Genomic DNA, 20,247 nt, shown 5'->3' on the forward strand with positions numbered 1-20,247 from the left:
AGGTACTCGAAATGTAATTGAAAGGAGAAACAAGGAAGTGAGCCCAGCGCACGGGGGGAGGGGTTTGTTGGCTTAAGGTAGCTAAGCCAAAAGTCAAATAGAAGAGTTTAAGCCCAATACGATGAAACGCGTACGAAGAACGCGTGGAGCTGCAAAATATATGTACAGGGTGTTTCAAAAGGTTACGCAAAAATGTGAAGGCGTTGTAGGGGGTGAGTGGAGAAGTATGCCTGTTTTTCCCCCATTTTCCTACGATGAGTTAATAGAGCGCCAGAGAGCTTCAAAGTGTGGCCTGCTAGCCCCTGGAAGTAGGCTGCAACAAGCGCAAAACCAAGCAGCGGGAAAACGTGAACATTAAGGTTTGGATTCGTGTGATAGTTAAAAAAGGACTTTGTAAACAAATCGAGGTAACCAGCGTAAAAAAGTACACTTAAACCGTATTTAAAGTCCCCGCTGCTTGGTTTTATGCTGGTTGCAGCCTACTTCCAGGGGCTAGTATGCCACACTTTGAAGCTCTCTGGCGTACGAAAAAGGGAAAAAAAGGCATACTTCTCAACTCACCCCCTTCAACTTATTCAAATTTTTGCATAACCTATTGAAACACCCAGTAGAAATTTGCCATCAAATAGAAAATGACCCAACAGAATTGAGACAGAATAGAATGAAAATATTCGGTTAAAATAAAATAAAGTATTAGTCAACCCGTGCTTGATATTTTTAAGGAGTTGGTCGATGAAATTTTAGTCTAATTGGTGAAGTTCGAAAAGATCTCAATTAGAGCGAAGTTTCGAAGAAATCTTCATTAAAAACCTCTTGCATCGAGCGCCATTATCTTTCCATTCTTTATCATCTTCGCAGCGGCTCACGTCTCTAGTGTTTCAAATAGTTTCCGTTATTTTAAATTTATTAACGAATCCGCAATGTCTTTTTTACGACAGAAAAGAATTACAATTTGGAGACGTTTTTTAGAGTGGTTCCAAATCCTCCTCGCACTTCTGAAATTCAAATCAGCTCGGAATCTCATTGGTTGCCTTCTACCATGGACGAATTACTGAAGGACACTTCTCGGGCTGCCTACTACCATGGACGAATTACTGAAGGACACTTATCGGGCTGCCTACTACCATGGACGAATTACTGAAGGACACTTCTCGGGCTGCCTTAAACGATGGACGAATTACTGAAGGACACTTCTCGGGCTGCCTTAAACGATGGACGAATTACTGAAGGACACTTCTCGAGCTGCCTTTTACCATGGACGAATTACTGAAGGACACTTCTCGGGCTGCCTTCTACCATGGACGAATTACTGAAGGACACTTCTCGAGCTGCCTTTTACCATGGACGAATTACTGAAGGACACTTCTCGGGCTGCCTTAAACGATGGACGAATTACTGAAGGACACTTATCGGGCTGCCTTAAACCATGGACGAATTACTGAAGGACACTTCTTGGGCTGCCTTAAACCATGGACGAATTACTGAAGGACACTTCTCGGGCTGCCTTAAACCATGGACGAATTACTGAAGGACACTTCTGGGGCTGCCTTCTACGATTCCTAATACAGTCATTGGTTTCCTGGGTTTGCGAGCCAATATATGATATTGGAAATTGGTCTTTTTCATGCGGTATGTGTCACAACGTCAACTGGAAGTCTACGAGTCGTCCACTACCAGATGTCGAAAATAGCTACTCTACGGTATCTTCATCAAGGGCAAGTGTTGAAATAAAATGAGCGTTAAAGGTGTGGCTATAGTATTTCGTAAGCGAGAAAAATGCAAATACCCTCTGTAGATATTTCTTTCATTAAAATTTGCTTCGTATTATATTCAACTGATAAACTTGTACTGTAAAAAGGGTTTAATTCCATTGTGCATTGTTATAGTACGTCTAACTCACTGTTGTAACTACTTAACTTATGATATTCTGAATAAATTAAAATTGGTCATTTCGTCTCAATTATTTTAATTATAATTAAAATTTTATACCGGGCGGGATAGAACTGGGATAACATTTTTAACAAATAACTCTGAATTGCGGAGATATATCTTAAGGGTCATCTCGAGAAATTAATACCACTAGGGACAATTCTTCCGAGGAGAGGTATATTTTGGCTTGCCAACTTGTTGATTTTACAATTTGTCATAAACTATAAAAATCGATTTAGACCCTAAGTTGGTTGTTGGAATCAGAAAATAAATTGTGAAGAACAATCTTTAATTCACTTAATATTTGTATTTCTTCTTAGACCCACAACTTTATTTTAATTTAAGCAACAAAAATGTTTTTTTAATTTATTTAAATAGTAATTGTATAACCTTCTAATCAACTTTCTAGTCACCCAAATGACTTCTTACTAATTGCAGGACAAAGATAGACTCGTACACTCTCAGTCACCCAAATGACTTTTTACTAATTGCAGGACAAAGAGAGACTCGTACGTTCTCAGTCACCCAAATGACTTCTTACTATTTGCAGGACAAAGATAGACTCGTACGTTCTCAGTCACCCAAATGACTTCTTACTAATTGCAGGACAAAGATAGACTCGTACGTTCTCAGTCACCCAAATGACTTCTTACTAATTGCAGGACAAAGATAGACTCGTACGTCCTCAGTCACTCAAATGACTTCTTACTAATTGCAGGACAAAGATAGACTCGTACGTTCTCAGTCGCCCAAATGACTTCTTACTAATTGCAGGACAAAGATAGACTCGTACGTTCTCAGTCGCCCAAATGACTTCTTACTAATTGCAGGACAAAGATAGACTCGTACGTTCTCAGTCGCCCAAATGACTTCTTACTAATTGCAGGACAAAGATAGACTCGTACGTTCTCAGTCGCCCAAATGACTTCTTACTAATTGCAGGACAAAGATAGACTCGTACGTTCTCAGTCACCCAAATGACTTCTTACTATTTGCAGGACAAAGATAGAGTCGTACGTTCTCAGTCGCCCAAATGACTTCTTACTAATTGCAGGACAAAGATAGACTCGTACGTTCTCAGTCGCCCAAATGACTTCTTACTAATTGCAGGACAAAGATAGACTCGTACGTTCTCAGTCACCCAAATGACTTCTTACTAATTGCAGGACAAAGATAGACTCGTACGTTCACAGTCACCCAAATGACTTCTTAGTAATTGCAGGACAAAGATAGACTCGTACGTTCTCAGTTACCCAAATGACTTCTTACTAATTGCAGGACAAAGATAGACTCGCACGATCTCACTCACCCAAATGACTTCTTTCTAATTGCAGTTCAAAGATACACTTATACGTTCTCAGTTAAAGCAAATTAATACGTAAAACTTGATATTACGCGAAATATAATCGAAACTATGATATATTCCCAGAAACTAAAAAAACCTGGTCAACGACTTCCTGATAATTGCAGGACAAATAAACGGTAATTTATTGAATTCCCAAAATTTAATCTCAATAGAAAAATAATTAAAACTCTGACATAGCGGCTTAAACGCGGATCGGTAGTTCCAAAAGCAAAGTGTCTATCTGTGGAATAAACGAAGCGTTGGTGGGAGGCGCGCATGACGGCTGGGCGCGGGATGGAGGCATTGGTGAGAGCGAGCCGCCAATTCGCTAAAGCCAGTTGAGACTTTGTCCAGAACGGTCGACGCGCTTCGCTCGCGAAATAATGCGAATGAACAAGTTGACTTTGTATCTTTGGGACCACAAAAAACCGAGACACTAAAGCCGGCGATTTCAAACCGTCAATGCTGTCTTATTTGGAAATGGAAAGCGGACTTTTTCTTCGAGTTACTGACACCAAAAGATTGTTTTACTAATTTAAAAAGTTTGAAGAGGTTCGAAGAAGCGGTTTTGATGTGTTCGTTGAAAATCGTCCTGGTCTGGGGACTGTTCCTGGGTCAGTCTTTGGGTGAGTACTTTCAGATTCATTACTTTCATCAGTATTAAAAACTACGGGAAATTGGTTTGTAATAATGTTGGATAAGTGGAATATTGAGTTCCGATGTAGTTTGTTTTTAGATATATCAGTAAACAGTAAGTTTTTTTAATTGATTTATCATTAAATTTAATATTGAGAAATTATATAAATATGTATTTTTGCTAGTTATATCATTAAATATTAGTGTTGTTAATTTTCCGGGGAAAAAATGCGGAAAAGTTTCTTGTAAATTTGAAATTGAAATAAAATGTTTTAAGGGTTTTTAATGTTTTTAACTTTTGACCGATATAAAATGTCTAATATCAGTAAACATACTACAAAACATTAATAGTGTTACATTGCTAATCAGGTTAAACTAGTCTAGAGGTTTAGTTTTACTTTTAGATTCGAAAAAATAGGCGAAAATGCCGCTTTATTTAAATTTGTAAAAAAAATATATTTGACTAATCACGGAAAGAAAACTTTTTTATTTTTTGCGGAAAAATACGGAAACTTTTCCGGAAAAAAGGCCTCGGTCATTTTCCGACTTACAATACTACTAAATATGTTATTGCTCAATAACAGTTTTCAATAATAGAGTTTAAGCCCCATAAAATAAATCTAAATGAAATTATCTGAAAGAAATTTTATTCACAATTTTAGTCCAAGAAATGAAATACCCTTTAGGCGTTATCCTCAGACGTTTTATTGTACTTCTAAATCTCTCTCAACGTTAATTATTTAGTAGATATATTACTGTGTCATACTACAACTAATACATTGAAATCATAAATTTAGAGTAATTACTGTACATATACAGGGTGTTTCAAAAGGTTATGCAAAAATTTGAAGGAGTTGTAGGGGTGAGTTGAGAAGTATACCTGTTTTTCCCTATTTTCCTACGATGAGTTAAAAGAGCGCCAGAGAGCTTCAAAGTGTGGCCTACTAGCCCCTGCAAGTAGGCTGCTAAAAGCGCAAAACCAAGCAGCAGGGACTTTAAATACTGATTAAGTTTACATTTTTTACGCTGGTTACCTCGATTTGTTTACAAAATCCTTTTTTACCTATCACACGAACCCAAAGCTTAATGTTCGCATTTCCCTGCTGCTTGGTTTTTCGCTTGATGCAGCCTACTTCCACGGGCTATCTTTTAACTCATCGTAGGAAAATGGGGAAAAAACAGGCATAATTCTCAACTCACCCCCTAAAACTCAACTCCTTCAAATTTTTGCATAACCTTTTAAACACCCTGTATAGGTTGAGAAGAAATTTAAAAAGCGTTCGACTAAAGAGATAATAAAATTCCAAAGACCAATAAACTTGGGGAACAAATTTAAGTTTTATCGCACGATAAAGTTTAGTCCTGTTTGAAATTCGTGCATCTTTTTCTTTTGTAGTTCTTTGTTCGGTCTGCAGAATCGAACTTAATTTTCCCGCAAACGAAACTACGCGAATAAAATTAAATTTAAAAACTTCTCGATTGAATAATAAATGTCTCAAAGTGACCTTCAACGAAATGACACGTAGGATACAATTCAGCGACGGATCTTCGGAATCAGTATCCACTTACCACAGCCCAAGCAGCGCAAAAACGTCACCGTCGGCCGACTGCACACTTTATAGTCGCGTTGCAGTCGCCTGCGGTGCACTAACTATATGACTAAATTATGACTACCAACAAAGACGTCGGGCCGACTAAAATGCGACCTTAATTTCTAAGCTCATTCAATAGTTTTTATATTTAATTTTATAAAAGACAACAAAAATTACACAAAATAATTTTATTCACTTTAATGAAATACCAAATAGTTTAAACACATATTATTATAACGGAGTTTTATTAATTCACACTTGACAAAGAGCCTAGTAAGACTCGAAACGTTGTGTCCAACTTTTAATGTATTTAAGTTGTTAATAAAATATGTATTGTTTTTATTGATTTTAGTTAATCTTTATTAATTACATATACCTCATGAGTATTCCGTAAGAAATTAATAAAATCCCGTTATTGTTACCACCATGACAAAAATCAGCGCCTCCATACAAATTATTATAATTATTTATATTATATTATCTACAAGTTAGATTATAAAACAAAACATTCGTAATAATTACAACGATCGAATATATTATCTTCCGTCACGTACCCTACTTCATCGTAAAATTATTTTTTCCACATTATAGAATTGTGGCAGGCTTGAAGTCAATAAGGCATAGCATAATTAGGATTTGACTGCAAATGTCTCTGTATAACTATATAATCCATGAAATAAAAAAGGAATAATAATTTAACATTAAACGGCTCACCTTCCTCAATAACCTCTGATAGAAGTTTAAACGTAAGGCATACAAGTTGCTCCGAATTCATTAGAATTATGACTTCCTACTTGATATATCAGGTTAGCGTTTTAAATATGAAAGGTATCGTAAGCCCTGAGCATATCGCCATCTAACGCTTGGTTTCGGTACAAATAAAAGGAGTCTTTATTTAGTCAAAAAGTACACCGCATATGACTACATCGGGACTATAAAATGTGTGTTTGGCCCAAGGTAAATGGAGATACGCTAATGCATTTCGACCAGACATTGCCTCAGTGGATGACAGTTGGACGTCAGAAAGCGGTACTTCGAACACCAATGCTTAAAAGGCTTTACTTCTGGCTATACTTAAATTTGTCTTCACAATACTTTAAAATGACTGTTTTACGACTGTGCGACTGTTATGCGACAATAAAACGACTTTTGTGTGCTGCTGGGGAGAACTTTACAGTTGGGGGCAACTGCGTGGTTGGGGTCAAGCTATCATTAATATCACGGACACCTTTTTTCCGATAAAACTGCATCTAATATTGGAAAACTTCACTAAATTATTACTTTTAGGTAACGTGTATTTGAAGGTTAACCGTCTCCCCTGTTTATAACAGTCTATCAGCAATTTTTATTTACGCCTTATCAACTTTTTTACACTAGTACCGAACAAAAGTAGCATTGGCACAATTTAAAACCGGAGTTGGAACTCAAAAACGCGTTAGCAGATTTAATGAGTTTTTGACAACTGCCGCTAGTAGAACACGCGAATTGTGAGAGCGCCTTCGTGCAGCGTCCTCTTGAACTAAATTACCCATTTACGGCTTCTATTGGTATCTGGTATAAAACATTTGAAGGTTTTTGAAAATTCAGAAAAATCCGACTGTAGTGTTTTCCAAATTGTTTACCCTCAATTTCGGGGTCATTATAGCCAAGGCTTAAAGACTTAGTCCCATTCAATTTAGAAATATTTCGAGGGAGAATGTCCCTCAATGAAAGCTACTCGCTTCGTTTAAATTTTGAAAATAGTCTACACTTTATATTAAATCTCAGACCACTTACATCTAACGGGACTCGTAATGGCGAGCTAAAAATATTCGTTACCCTACAGCAACGGATGCATTTGGTGGCGCCATCATTTGAGCGTTAATGTAAACCTTACGGTGCTTCGTAATTGTAATTGTTCATATTTAATATTTTAACTAAATGTATTACTAATCTTCAACGTTCTTATTTTTAATAATTTTTAAAGTATTTAATATTCTGCATAAATATTAATTTACGATATAACTTTAAATCATAAAAAAATGACAACAGATGTCGCGTTAAGATCCGGCGTTTTGCGTTCGAGAAACGCGTCTACAATTGCTTTAAATTTGCCAACTTTTGAACGTACAAACGTTTACGCGTCTTAATAATAACACGTAATTTCTTACTGTATCGGAAACATTATGTGGAAAGAGTAGCGCTAGTTGGACTAAAGTGATATTTATAAATCAGGATTTTGCATCTTTAAGCGAAGCCTTTGACTGTTTTAATTCGCGAATTTTTAATGACCCATGTTGTATTGATAATTCGCCGAACAGAGGGCGACACTGCTGCCCCAAAGATTAAACTGCGTACGAAGTATTTCACTAAATTTCCCCTTGTATAATTTATAGCAAAATTTTGGTGGAGTAGCCGTGGAAACCTTAAAGTAATGGAAATCAATGACCAAGTGAAAATTGCCAGCGCTAATAAATTACCCCGTAATTTGCATTTAAGGATTTCGCAGCTAAGCCTCGCGTACATTAGCCAGCAAATGATCCGAACTAATTAACTAAGCATCATTTGCGAGAACAATATATTTTCAAAAACTTTATTTTCAATAAAAATTAATAAAGGTTACATCAATTGTTGTTAGCAAACGGAGAGCCGCGGAAATTCATGTTATTTTATCTTGTTGGATTGAAATTTTCGCCAACTGGCGCCTGTAGAAGTGTTCAACACGCGGTACACTGGTGTCCAAGGAGAAGCGCACTTACAAATTTCGAACTAGTAACGCCATCTGTACGGTAACTTTATAAGCATTCTACGTCATACGTTTATAATATATTTCTATGAGAGAAAAATCTTTCTAGGCCAATAAAATGAAAAGTGCTCAGTCTCACGATGTTAAATGTAAAAATTACTTCTTTAAAAACCATATTATCTCGTCATGTCTGTAACGAATAACAATCATGATTCACGAGATAATTAATTATAAAACGATCGTGCATTAAGCTACATCTGGGCTAACCGTCTCGATTTTCGTGTCACGCCTCTTTTGGTATTTGATCGAATATCGAATAACATTTCTATTATTCGGAAAATATAGACTCTTATTCCTAACTCCCCAAACGGACTGCGAAGCCAAAACCTGCTTAGGTCACGTATGATGTCATTAAATAATTCAGCTCTACCATTTAGATATTAAAATTTAAAATATTTTGACTATTAGACCTGTTATTCGACTAATATTTGGGCCTATATTCGACAAATTATTAGACCAATATTCGGGCCTGTTATTCGACGATTATTCGATAAGGTAGTATTTGGATTAAGCCAAACTATTCGGTATTTGGTTCGAAAAGTGCTATTCGTCTCGGTATTCGATTAGAAAATTTTCGGGTATTCGATATTCGTCTCGATAGGCTAAAAGTGCTTGTATTTCATAGGAAAGCTCACAAGAGCGAAATTAAATGTTAGTCCAAGGTGTAGACAGCAAATTGGGGATTTCGAGACTTAATTGTTTCAATTTAGTAAATATATTAATTAGCTTTTAACTAATTTTGAAAGAAACCGCTTAACTTACTTTTGTTCAATCGAAAAGATGTTTATTATAATTTACGAAATAAGATTTGGCGCTAAGCCTCGGTCCTCAGACGGTGAACGTGTTCAATTCGAGAGACTAGGGACATCACGTGACCCGTTGCAAATATACGTTAGTTATTTAATCCCTGTTCGTATGCTTTGGAAATCGCAACCAATCGGACCTAATACACTTGCTCAGAGGAGTTGTGCAAAAAGACATTCTTGCAAACTAAAGTACAATGTTACTTTTCAAGACAATTTTTGCCACAATTTACACTTCTTGTCCTTTAATGCATTTAAACAGGTAGCCGGGTTACAATGCGTAGGAGGGGGGTGGCAAGTCCGTCATGCCACTAGTGGAAACAAACTCAATGCGGAAGGAGTTGGTCCGAGTCGTCAACCAGTGCCACAGGCTGGGATCGAACCAGGCTTCTCTCGCTGCGAGGCGAAAGCGCTAACCACCCCATATCTATCGAACCATCCGGGAAGTACACTAGAACTTGCTTAAAATTAATTGATCAAAACTAACCGGGGTAACCCTATTGCACAATCCTGGTGTTAAATAAACTCAAGATAAGACTAATCCAATCTGAAAAAGGTTATTTTAAATACACTAAATATTTTCATTAGAAATGTACTTTTGGCATTTCGTGCAATTTAAGTTTAAAAATAAAGCGTTTATAAAAACTTTTAATTAAAATTAAAGACTTGGTTTAGCGGTCATCACTGATATTTCTGGTCACTGTATAATTTTATAATTACATTTGAAAATCATAAAGAATTTTATAGTTAAATTTCAAAATTATAAAGGATTTTATAGTTAAATTTCAAAATTATATAGGATTTTATAGTTACATTTCAAAATTATGTAGGATTTTATAGTTACATTTCAAAATTATGTAGGATTTTATAGTTACATTTCAAAATTATATAGGATTTTATAGTTACATTTTAAAATTATGTAGGATTTTATAGTTATATTTCAAAATTATGTAGGATTTTATAGTTATATTTCAAAATTATGTAGTTTCTTACGATTACCGAGATGTTATATTTACTGCCGTAACTATAAGTGCAAATTAAATAAAACTGCATACCAACTAACTACCGTGATACGGTGCTGCCCGTCGTATTTTTAAACACGAAGTAAAGTCTATCGTCTTTAGTGAAATCTTACACCAATTGGAGACAGTTTTTAAGATAACAACGTATCTAATATAATATATATATATATATATTTAAATATATGTTTGTCCGCTATAGGAATCTACACTTTTCAACCTAGGTAGACCACATTTGGTATACTACCTCATGGTACCCTGAGTGTGGTTTTCAAGGGTTAAGGTCGGCAAAACAACTTTTTATCAACTGAATTAATTTAATTATTAGGTACATCCGCTATATACAAGAGTTTGAAATTGACGCTTTTTCCTTGGTTATTTCCCCGGGAAATACCGGGTACCCCAGCTACGCGGCAAAACAACTTTAATTAATTGAATTAATTTAATAATTAGGTATATCCCCAAAATACAAGATACTACACTTTGATCTTAGCCAAAAAGCCGAGTTTCTTAATTCGGAGTTTCGTCACTAGCACTTTTCCTTAATTATACAAACAGGCATATTTCCCCGGGAATCACCGGGTACCCCGGCTAGTATTTTATAAAGAGTACATTGGAATAACTCCGAATTGTCACAAGGTATAATCTTCTTAAACTTAGGAGTCGTATTGTAAAACAAATGAACCCCTGTAAGGCGAGCGGTATACTGTGGGCTGCCAACGGTTTTGGTCCCCTTTTAGTGCAAGCACCTTTTCCCGTTGGCGTCGCGAAGAAATTGCTTTTTCAGCATCACTCTTAAAGATTAAATCATTTTGAAAACCTGATCATCAACCGAAATAAATTCTAAAAAGGGTTGTATCATGGACACTGTATTGTATTGATATAAAATATATTTGAAATAAATTGTAAAATATATTAAAAGTATTTAAAATATACAAAACAGCAAACTAAAAACTAACAGTATCCAAATACGTCTGCATTCGAAATTGATAAACGGTTGGGGAATTGGTGGGCTGGTACAAAAGCGCCAACTTTTAATTGGCATACGCTCGGGTGCGCCCCCTAGTGGTCCCGTTTTATTAAGTCGAAGAAACTAAAACGTTCAAAAAAAATAAATTTATTCGCGTAAATATTAGCGGCTATAAAAGCAAAAACCCCATCGTTTCTTAACAAAGGAAATCTAGCCAAGGCTTAACGGATAAACCTACTGGAAGCTTTTCTCGGCAGAGCCCATTGAGGAACTGGCTTTTATCTCACCCGAATAACGCCGACTGCAGCCTTCAGACTTTAATTTTTGGGAGCCGCCCAGCCCAGCCCCAGCCACAGCGCCACCCCGAATGAGGCGCAGGGGGCCACGGACGAGTTGAAAATGGAAAAAGTCGGCGGTAAAACTGAAAAGGCACGGAAAAATGTATCTAGTCAAAAGAGGGGGCTCAAAATGACGTTTTGTTAGGTAAGGCGCTCGCTAGGTGGCGACCAAAAGCGAAACAAGCCCGCCCAACGCCACAAATTGAAATTGCACATTCAAGGATTACTTACTACTCATTTTGATCTACTAGAGAATACGCTTCGAAAAACACTCACGGATAAGAAAGATGCCTTAATATAAAATTCAGAAGATTTGAAAAGTAGAATAGAATATCTACTAATAGTATAACATAATATATAATATAATATGTTATCAAATAATACAAACTTTGTGCTTAATATAGCAATTATACGGTAAAAATATCAACATTTTAGGATAATTAGTGGTATAAATTACATATTTTTAGAAGTTTAACTGGGTTAAAATATAGAAATATACTAGGTTCATATCGTGTATTTAAAAGGAGTCATAACAACGCGATGTAAATCAGAGAATAATCTCCAAACGTTTTCGTGCCCCTGGGCAGAGTAGTAAAATTTCAAAATTATGTAGGATTTTATAGTTTCATTTCAACATTATGTAGGATTTTATAGTTACATTTCAACATTATGTAGGATTTTATAGTTGCATTTCAACATATATTATTTTATAGTTAAATTTCAAATTATATAGGAATTTATAGTTACATTTCAACATTATATATTATTGTAAAGTTAAATTTCAAATTATATAGGAATTTATAGTTACATTTCAAAATTATATAGGATTTTATAGTTACATTTCAACATTATGTAGGATTTTATAGTTACATTTCAACATTATGTAGGATTTTATAGTTACATTTCAACATTATGTAGGATTTTACAGTTGCATTTCAACATGTATTATTTTATAGTTACATTTCAAATTATATAGGAATTTATAGTTACATTTCAACATTATGTAGAATTTTATAGTTACGTTTCAACAGTATGTAGTATTTTATAGTTACATTTCAACATTATGTAGGATTTTATAGTTACACTTCAAAATTATATAGGATTTTATAGTTACATTTCAACATTATGTAGAATTTTATAGTTACGTTTCAACATTATGTAGTATTTTATAGTTACATTTCAACATTATGTAGGATTTTATAGTTTCACTTCAAAATTATATAGGATTTTATAGTTACATTTCAACATTATGTAGATTTTTATAGTTAAATTTCAACATTATGTAGGATTTTATAGTTACATTTCAAAATTATATAGGATTTTATAAAACTATTTGAGAGTTATAGAATTTAATAGGATTATTTCGGAATGAAACTAGAAATTTGGGAGGTTCATTCCAGAATGATTGGATCGCTAGAAGCGCCATTATGTCTTTGCTGAAGCCAGAGGTCGATCCAACCGAAGCCACACCACACCGATTTCAAAAGCTACTCTGAAACTTAACATTCGCTAAACAAACTAAAAATGGAAGAAGGAAAACCTGAGAAAAATGGCTTTTGCCTGAGGGGGGGGGGGGCTGCTTTCAACAAAAGATTTCTTCGCCTTCGAGGAGTCCCACTAGGAGGCGCTGCAGAGACGGATGAATTGTGTGAACAATTCTTTTCTACTTCCAGTGACAAATTAATTTCTTATTCGCGTAGATTTATTACTTAATTTATATACGGAACTTTTCTATGGTCCATAGAAATATTTTAACCCATCTTCCAAATATAAATATTTTAACCCATCTTGCAAATATAAATGTTTTAACTGATCTTGCAAATATAAATATTTTAACCCATCTTGCAAATATAAATATTTTAACCCATCTTGCAAATATAAATATTTTAACCCATCTTGCAAATATAAATATTTTAACTGATCTTGCAAATATAAATATTTTAACCCATCTTGCAAATATAAATATTTTAACCCATCTTGCAAATATAAATATTTTAACCCATCTTGCAAATATAAATATTTTAACCCATCTTGCAAATATAAATATTTTAACCCATCTTGCAAATATAAATATCTTAACCCATCTTGCAAATATAAATATTTTAACCCATCTTGCAAATATAAATATTTTAACCCATCCTGCAAAGATAAATATTTTAACCCATCTTCCAAATATAAATATTTTAACCCATCTTGCAAATATAAATATTTTAACCCATCTTGCAAATATAAATATTTTAACCAATCTTGCAAATATAAATATTTTAACCCATCTTCCAAATATAAATATTTTAACTGATCTTGCAAATATTAATATTTTAACCCATCTTGCGAATATATATATTTTAACCCATCTTGCAAATATAAATGTTTTAACTCTTATGGCCAATAGAAGTATTTTTAAATAACATTGCAAACCGAGGTATCATTAATTCGTATTGAAAACAGATATATTTTTAACCATAAGTAACATAATAACGATAAGTATGACAATTAACGAGTTTTACAACCAAACTGATTTTTATAGTTATTGCGTAATCAAGATGTTTTCTCAGCACGGAACCCTCTAGTGTCTAAAATATGCGAGACTTCCGCTAAGCCGAAATATCTGGTTTCCGATAGATAGGCGGAATATTAGGCTAAAATGATAAAAATGATAAAAGTTTTTCTCGGCGCCACGAGCTCATGTTTTTTTATCACTCGTGATTCGCACGCGCGCTTCTAAACAAAGCCAAAGCCCCTCGCGACTCCAGCACGTGCTCTCCGATATTAGGCTTATTTTTATCAAAAAGTTGTCCTCCAAAACGGTAAGTCTCGAGTCCAAGTCACAGCTTGAAGAGAGTATCAGTGCCGAAAAAAGGTTCGGTTAGAAAATTAGCATTAAAACCATAGGAAGTGTCATACTTATGATTATTATGTTACTTATGTTTTAACTCATATTGCAAACAGATGTATTTTTAACTCATTTTTCAAACAGAGGCATTTTTAACTCATATTGCAAATAGAGGTATTTTTATTTCATATTGAAAATGGCATCGAAATAATCCTTCAAATTCGCAATTGGCGGCTCTACCTTATGAATATCTTATTTAATAATGAATCATTCGCCATAAACCTTCGCCCGCACTGTTAAAAATAAAGGTTTATAAAACGACTAAAATTGGACTTTTAATTTATTTCGAACCATTTAGTTACTAAAAACGGTAATGTGTAAATGGCATAAAAAGTTATGTTCTTACATTTGGTCCTTATAAATACCAATTTAATTCCGTTGAACGAAGAAAAGATTGTATGGATAAATTTCGAGACTAGTAATATAATACTACGTTATTTCCTTTTTGAATATTTTCTTTAAAATAACACAATTTGAAGACATTCCAATAACCGGAAATATTAAACAATATTTAAGTCTTTGAAAGCTTAATTTCAGATTTTAAATATAGGGGAAATTGATTAAGGCGCCAAACTATGCGTAGCCAAATAGGGGTGCCGATGAATTCAGGGTATATCTATATCCAATTTCGAAATACTGAAATGATATTATACATTTCGAAACACCCCTTTGTTCTGGGCGAAAACCAGCTTATTCTGGCCATGTTAATGTTTAATTATTATTGAGTCGTATAGAATAATTTAAAAAAATGGAAATAAATAAGAGCTTGAAAATAGAGTTTGATAGGTCTGACTTCTTACTGTTTATGAAGTAAAATGGATAACAAAGTGTAAAATAAGTACTTAAACACTCGACAAAAGGACTGAATTTGGAGAGCAGAAGGTTTAAATTTGTTCTGTGGCAATATCCTGAATGGTCTTAAATATTGGAAAAAGGTTTAACCACTTTAGAGATCTAAAATTAAACCTTTATTTAATAATCAGCTAGGCTAATACCCAAGGCACCACCAAGTCATCTAGCGACTTTGAAAGCCAGTAATTCAGGTGGCCGGGTTACAACGCGTAGGAGGGTGGCGGCAAGCCCTTCATGCCACGCGAGCCAACAGCTCCCTACACTCACTATTACCGTTAACAAGTTTTTATGGAAAGGGGAAACCGAAGAATTCGGAGGAAAACCTCTTTAACCAGTGGGGAGAGAGCTTGCAAACTCAACACCGAAGGAGTAGATCCGAGTTTTCACACAGTGCTACAAGCTGGGATCGAACCCAGCTCCTCTCGCTGCGAGGCGAAAGCGCTAACAGTGTGCGATTGTCTCAGGCCTCGTTTTCACACACAGCGCAAAATTTGTTCGCGGGTGTAATTGGAACTAGCATATTAGCTAGTAAATAATTGAAAAAATCTTTAAAATTATTCTTCGAAATAGGTCAGATAGATGGCGACACTTGGTAAATTTCATTTAGTTTCAAGAGGACGGTACGATCAAGCAAAGTTTTTGAAACAGACTTCTTTGTGGGCCAAATGTCAAACACCGGAAGAGTTTAAACCGCTTTGAAGGAAGCTAGGCGTCCACCGTGTCTTCCTAACGTCAACGTCCTGCCTTACACGGGCAATTTTTCCCGTTACGAAGCGAATATTACGCGAGGCAGTGGGCGGACGTTAGGGAGAAGCGGTAGACGTCTAGCTTAACCTACAAACCGAGGAACTTTGGTATACTTAGTAGATTTGTCTCCGACTCTCGGAAAACTAAGCGAAAGTACAGGCTTGGTGGCCGTATAATCAACTGATTCTGAATGGTCGGCGGCGTCAGGTAATAATACCAAAGGAGGAGATTCCGGCAGCGCAATTTAGAATCGGCCAGAATTTACTTTCTTGGCTGACCTTTTTCCCTCGAGCTGACTGCTTGCTGGCTGCAGTTTTCCTAATCAGATGCGACGTTGCATGACGTTCCAGATTTGGGATTTTTTCCCCCTGGTCTTCTCGAACAACTTGGTAAAGGAGAAAAAAGGACAGGGTGTTTTAGCTATAGCGTAGGGCCGTACGAGGTTTTGGCAAAATTTTGTATTTGCAACGAAGTCAAGGAACCACCTTAGGCCCGAGTCATCTAGCGACTTATAATGCCTTTAATCCAGGTGGCCGGGTTAGAATGCGTATAGGAGGGTGGTGGCAAGCCTTTCATGCCACGAGAGTCAACCTCTACAAATTTTTAGGGAAAGGGGAAACGGAAGAACTGTGGGGAAACCCCTTTATTTAATATATTCATCGCAATCTAAAATAGAAGCGTTTAATACATGTATATAAACTATTGATCTTCTCGTATTTTGTACTGGTTTACCGCAAAAGGCTAGATAGCAACCTAAACGTTACCAGAAATCAAATAAAATAAGTTACAAAGAAGGTCCCAAAGATTCACGTAAGCCTTCCTCGTAAACACATTTGTTTTAGACAGTTTTCCAAATTAAAAACGTTAACGGTAATAGCAAAAGTGACATAATTACCAAAAGTGTGACAATCCCTGTACTTAATTTCGTATGCTAAAGGTTTAATGAATGCTCGACTCGAGATCGACCACATAAAAGACTATTTATTTTCGCCTTTCTGGATCTTTTTTAGTCTATGGTATTATATCTTAGGTAGATGGCGATAGCATCTCCGCAGAAAGACGAAAAAAAAACACTAACTTTGACCAGTGGTACTTAGTTCCTCCGTTCCTCACTAGGAGGCGTTATTTGTTGGTTTTAACTTCCTTCCATCCCCAAGGCATACTTTCCCTTCTCCCCTCCCAACTAGTATTTCGCTCGTAACATTCATTAAAAAATTGGTCTGATTGACACACTTTTGGTAATTATGTCACTTTTGGTAATAGTGAGTGTAGGGAGCTGTTGGCTCGCGTGGCCTGCAGGGCTTGCCGCCACCCTCCTACGCGTTGAAACCGGCCACCTGAATTAAGGCGTTAAAAGTCGCTTGATGACTTAGGCCTAAGGTGGTACCTTGGGTATTAGCTGTGATATTATGAATATTAGTTTGAAATGGTTAAATAGATGGCGTGACCTGTTCTACAAAAGACGGAAACTTTCGATATCAGCCAGTTCGAAATGTCAATTGTACCTATTTGAAATGTTTATATTTCCTTATAACTGTATTTAATCTAATCAGATTATTATACATTAGCGTAGCTGATAATTATTATTAAACGGCCCAAAACCGAGGGGAAAATAACTCGCTGAAAATGTGTAGACCAGATTACATATTTCAAGAGAACACTTAAAAAAATTATAGATTACCAAAAATCACGTGAGTAATCCAAATAATATTATTAGAGATAATATGAGATTACGCGAGATTACTGAAGATTACTAGATATTACGCTAGATTACTTGATATTACTAGAGATTACGCGACATTACTAGAGATTACGCGACATTACTAGAGATTACGCTAGATTACTTGAGATTACTAGAGATTACGTGACATTACTAGAGATTATGCGAGATTACTTGAGTTTACTAGAGATTACGCGAGATTACTTGAGTTTACTAAAGATTACGCGACATTTCTAGAGATTACTTGAGATTACTGATATTACTTGATATTACTAGAGATTACGCGACATTACTAGAGATTACGTGACATTACTAGAGATTACGCTAGATTACTTGAAATTACTAGAGATTACGTGACATTACTAGAGATTATGTGAGATTACTTGAGTTTACTAGAGATTACGCGAGATTACTTGAGTTTACTAGAGATTACGCGACATTACTAGAGATTACTTGAGATTACTGATATTACTTGATATTACTAGAGATTACGCGACATTACTAGAGATTACGCTAGATTACTTGAGATTACTATAGATTACGTGACATTACTAGAGATTACGCGAGATTACTTGAGTTAACTAAAGATTACGCGAGATTACTTGATATTACTAGAGATTACGCGACATTACTAGAGATTACGTGACATTACTAGAGATTACGCTAGATTACTTGAGATTACTAGAGATTACGTGACATTACTAGAGATTATGCGAGATTACTTGAGTTTACTCGAGATTACGCGAGATTACGCGACATTACTAGAGATTACGCGACATTACTAGAGATTACTTGAGATTACTGATATTACTTGATATTACTAGAGATTACGCGACATTACTAGAGATTACGCTAGATTACTTGAGATTACTATAGATTACGTGACATTACTAGAGATTACGCGAGATTACTTGAGTTAACTAGAGATTACGCGAGATTACTTGATATTACTAGAGATTACTTGATATTACTAGAGATTACGTGACATTACTAGAGATTACGCTAGATTACTTGAGATTACTAGAGATTACGTGACATTACTAGAGATTATGCGAGATTACTTGAGTTTACTAGAGATTACGCGAGATTACTTGAGTTTACTAGAGATTACGCGACATTACTAGAGATTACGCTAGATTACTTGAGATTACTAGAGATTACGTGACATTACTAGAGATTACGCGAGATTACTTGAGTTTACTAGAGATTACGCGAGTTTACTTGATATTACTTGAGATTACGCGACATTACTAGAGATTACTTGAGATTACTGATATTACTTGATATTACTAGAGATTACGCGAGATTACTGATATTATGATGAAAATAGCCAAATGTCGGCTGAGCTTCTCATTATAATAAGAAAATAGCTCGCGAAATAGTTTAATTCCCAGTTTGACTTACATTTTTATCGGGCGAATCTTCTTGTAATGGCTGTGGTTGGGTTCGTTGTCTATTGTTTCATCATGAAAATATTTCGCACTATAGTGAAACCGAGATTGAAACGAATTAAATGAAGTAATGTAGAACTCATGAGCATATCTAAATGTTGGATCAGACTACAATAGTCTCTATTGCGACAAATTGAAACAAAGTGTCGGCTAGGCGAGGGCTAAGGTGCGTTTTTTAGAGATTACTGTGAAACTACGGGATATTTTTATGGAATTACCGATATTACTGTGAAATTACGGGATATTACTGTGAAATTATGGGATATTAATTGGAAATACGGGATATTAATTGGAATTACCAATATTAATTGGAATTACAGATATTATTTGGAATTACGGGATATTAATTGGAATTACAGATATTAATTGGAATTACAGATATTATTTGGAATTACATATATTAATTGGAATTACGGGATATTAATTGGAATTACATATATTAATTGGAATTACGGGATATTAATTGGAATTACGGGATATTAATTGGAATTACGGGATATTAATTGGAATTACGGGATATTAATTGGAATTACGGGATATTAATTGGAATCAAGTGTCGGCTAGGCGAGGGTTAAGGTGCGTTTTTTAGAGATTACTGTGAAACTACGGGATATTTTTATGGAATTACCGATATTACTGTGAAATTACGGGATATTACTGTGAAATTATGGGATATTAATTGGAAATACGGGATATTAATTGGAATTACAGATATTATTTGGAATTACAGATATTATTTGGAATTACGGGATATTAATTGGAATTACAGATATTAATTGGAATTACAGATATTATTTGGAATTACATATATTAATTGGAATTACGGGATATTAATTGGAATTACATATATTAATTGGAATTACGGGATATTAATTGGAATTACGGGATATTAATTGGAATTACGGGATATTAATTGGAATTACGGGATATTAATTGGAATTACAGATATTATTTGGAATTACAGATATTAATTGGAATTACAGATATTATTTGGAATTACAGATATTAATTGGAATTACGGGATATTAATTGGAATTACAGATATTAATTGGAATTACGGGATATTAATTGGAATTACGGGATATTAATTGGAATTACGGGATATTAATTGGAATTACGGGATATTAATTGGAATTACGGGATATTAATTCGAATTACGGGATATTA

At 35.0% G+C, this 20,247-nt stretch overlaps 1 protein-coding gene across 1 annotated transcript in view; it reads left to right on the top strand.

Moving 5' to 3' along the window:
* Positions 1 to 3,822: 3,822 nt before the first annotated feature.
* The window catches only part of LOC149921258 (neuronal acetylcholine receptor subunit alpha-10-like), a 304,760-nt gene continuing 288,335 nt past the window's right edge, over positions 3,823 to 20,247 (top strand). Inside the window, exon 1 of the mRNA XM_090163313.1 lies at positions 3,823 to 3,900. Coding sequence (XP_090019439.1) covers positions 3,846 to 3,900 — 55 coding nt within the window. The 5' untranslated portion in view covers positions 3,823 to 3,845. The remainder of the gene's footprint in view (positions 3,901 to 20,247) is intronic.

This window comes from Leiobunum rupestre, chromosome 11 (genome assembly GCF_980474605.1).
Source record: "Leiobunum rupestre chromosome 11, qqLeiRupe1.1.hap1, whole genome shotgun sequence".
Taxonomy (NCBI): Eukaryota; Metazoa; Arthropoda; class Arachnida; order Opiliones; family Sclerosomatidae; genus Leiobunum; species Leiobunum rupestre.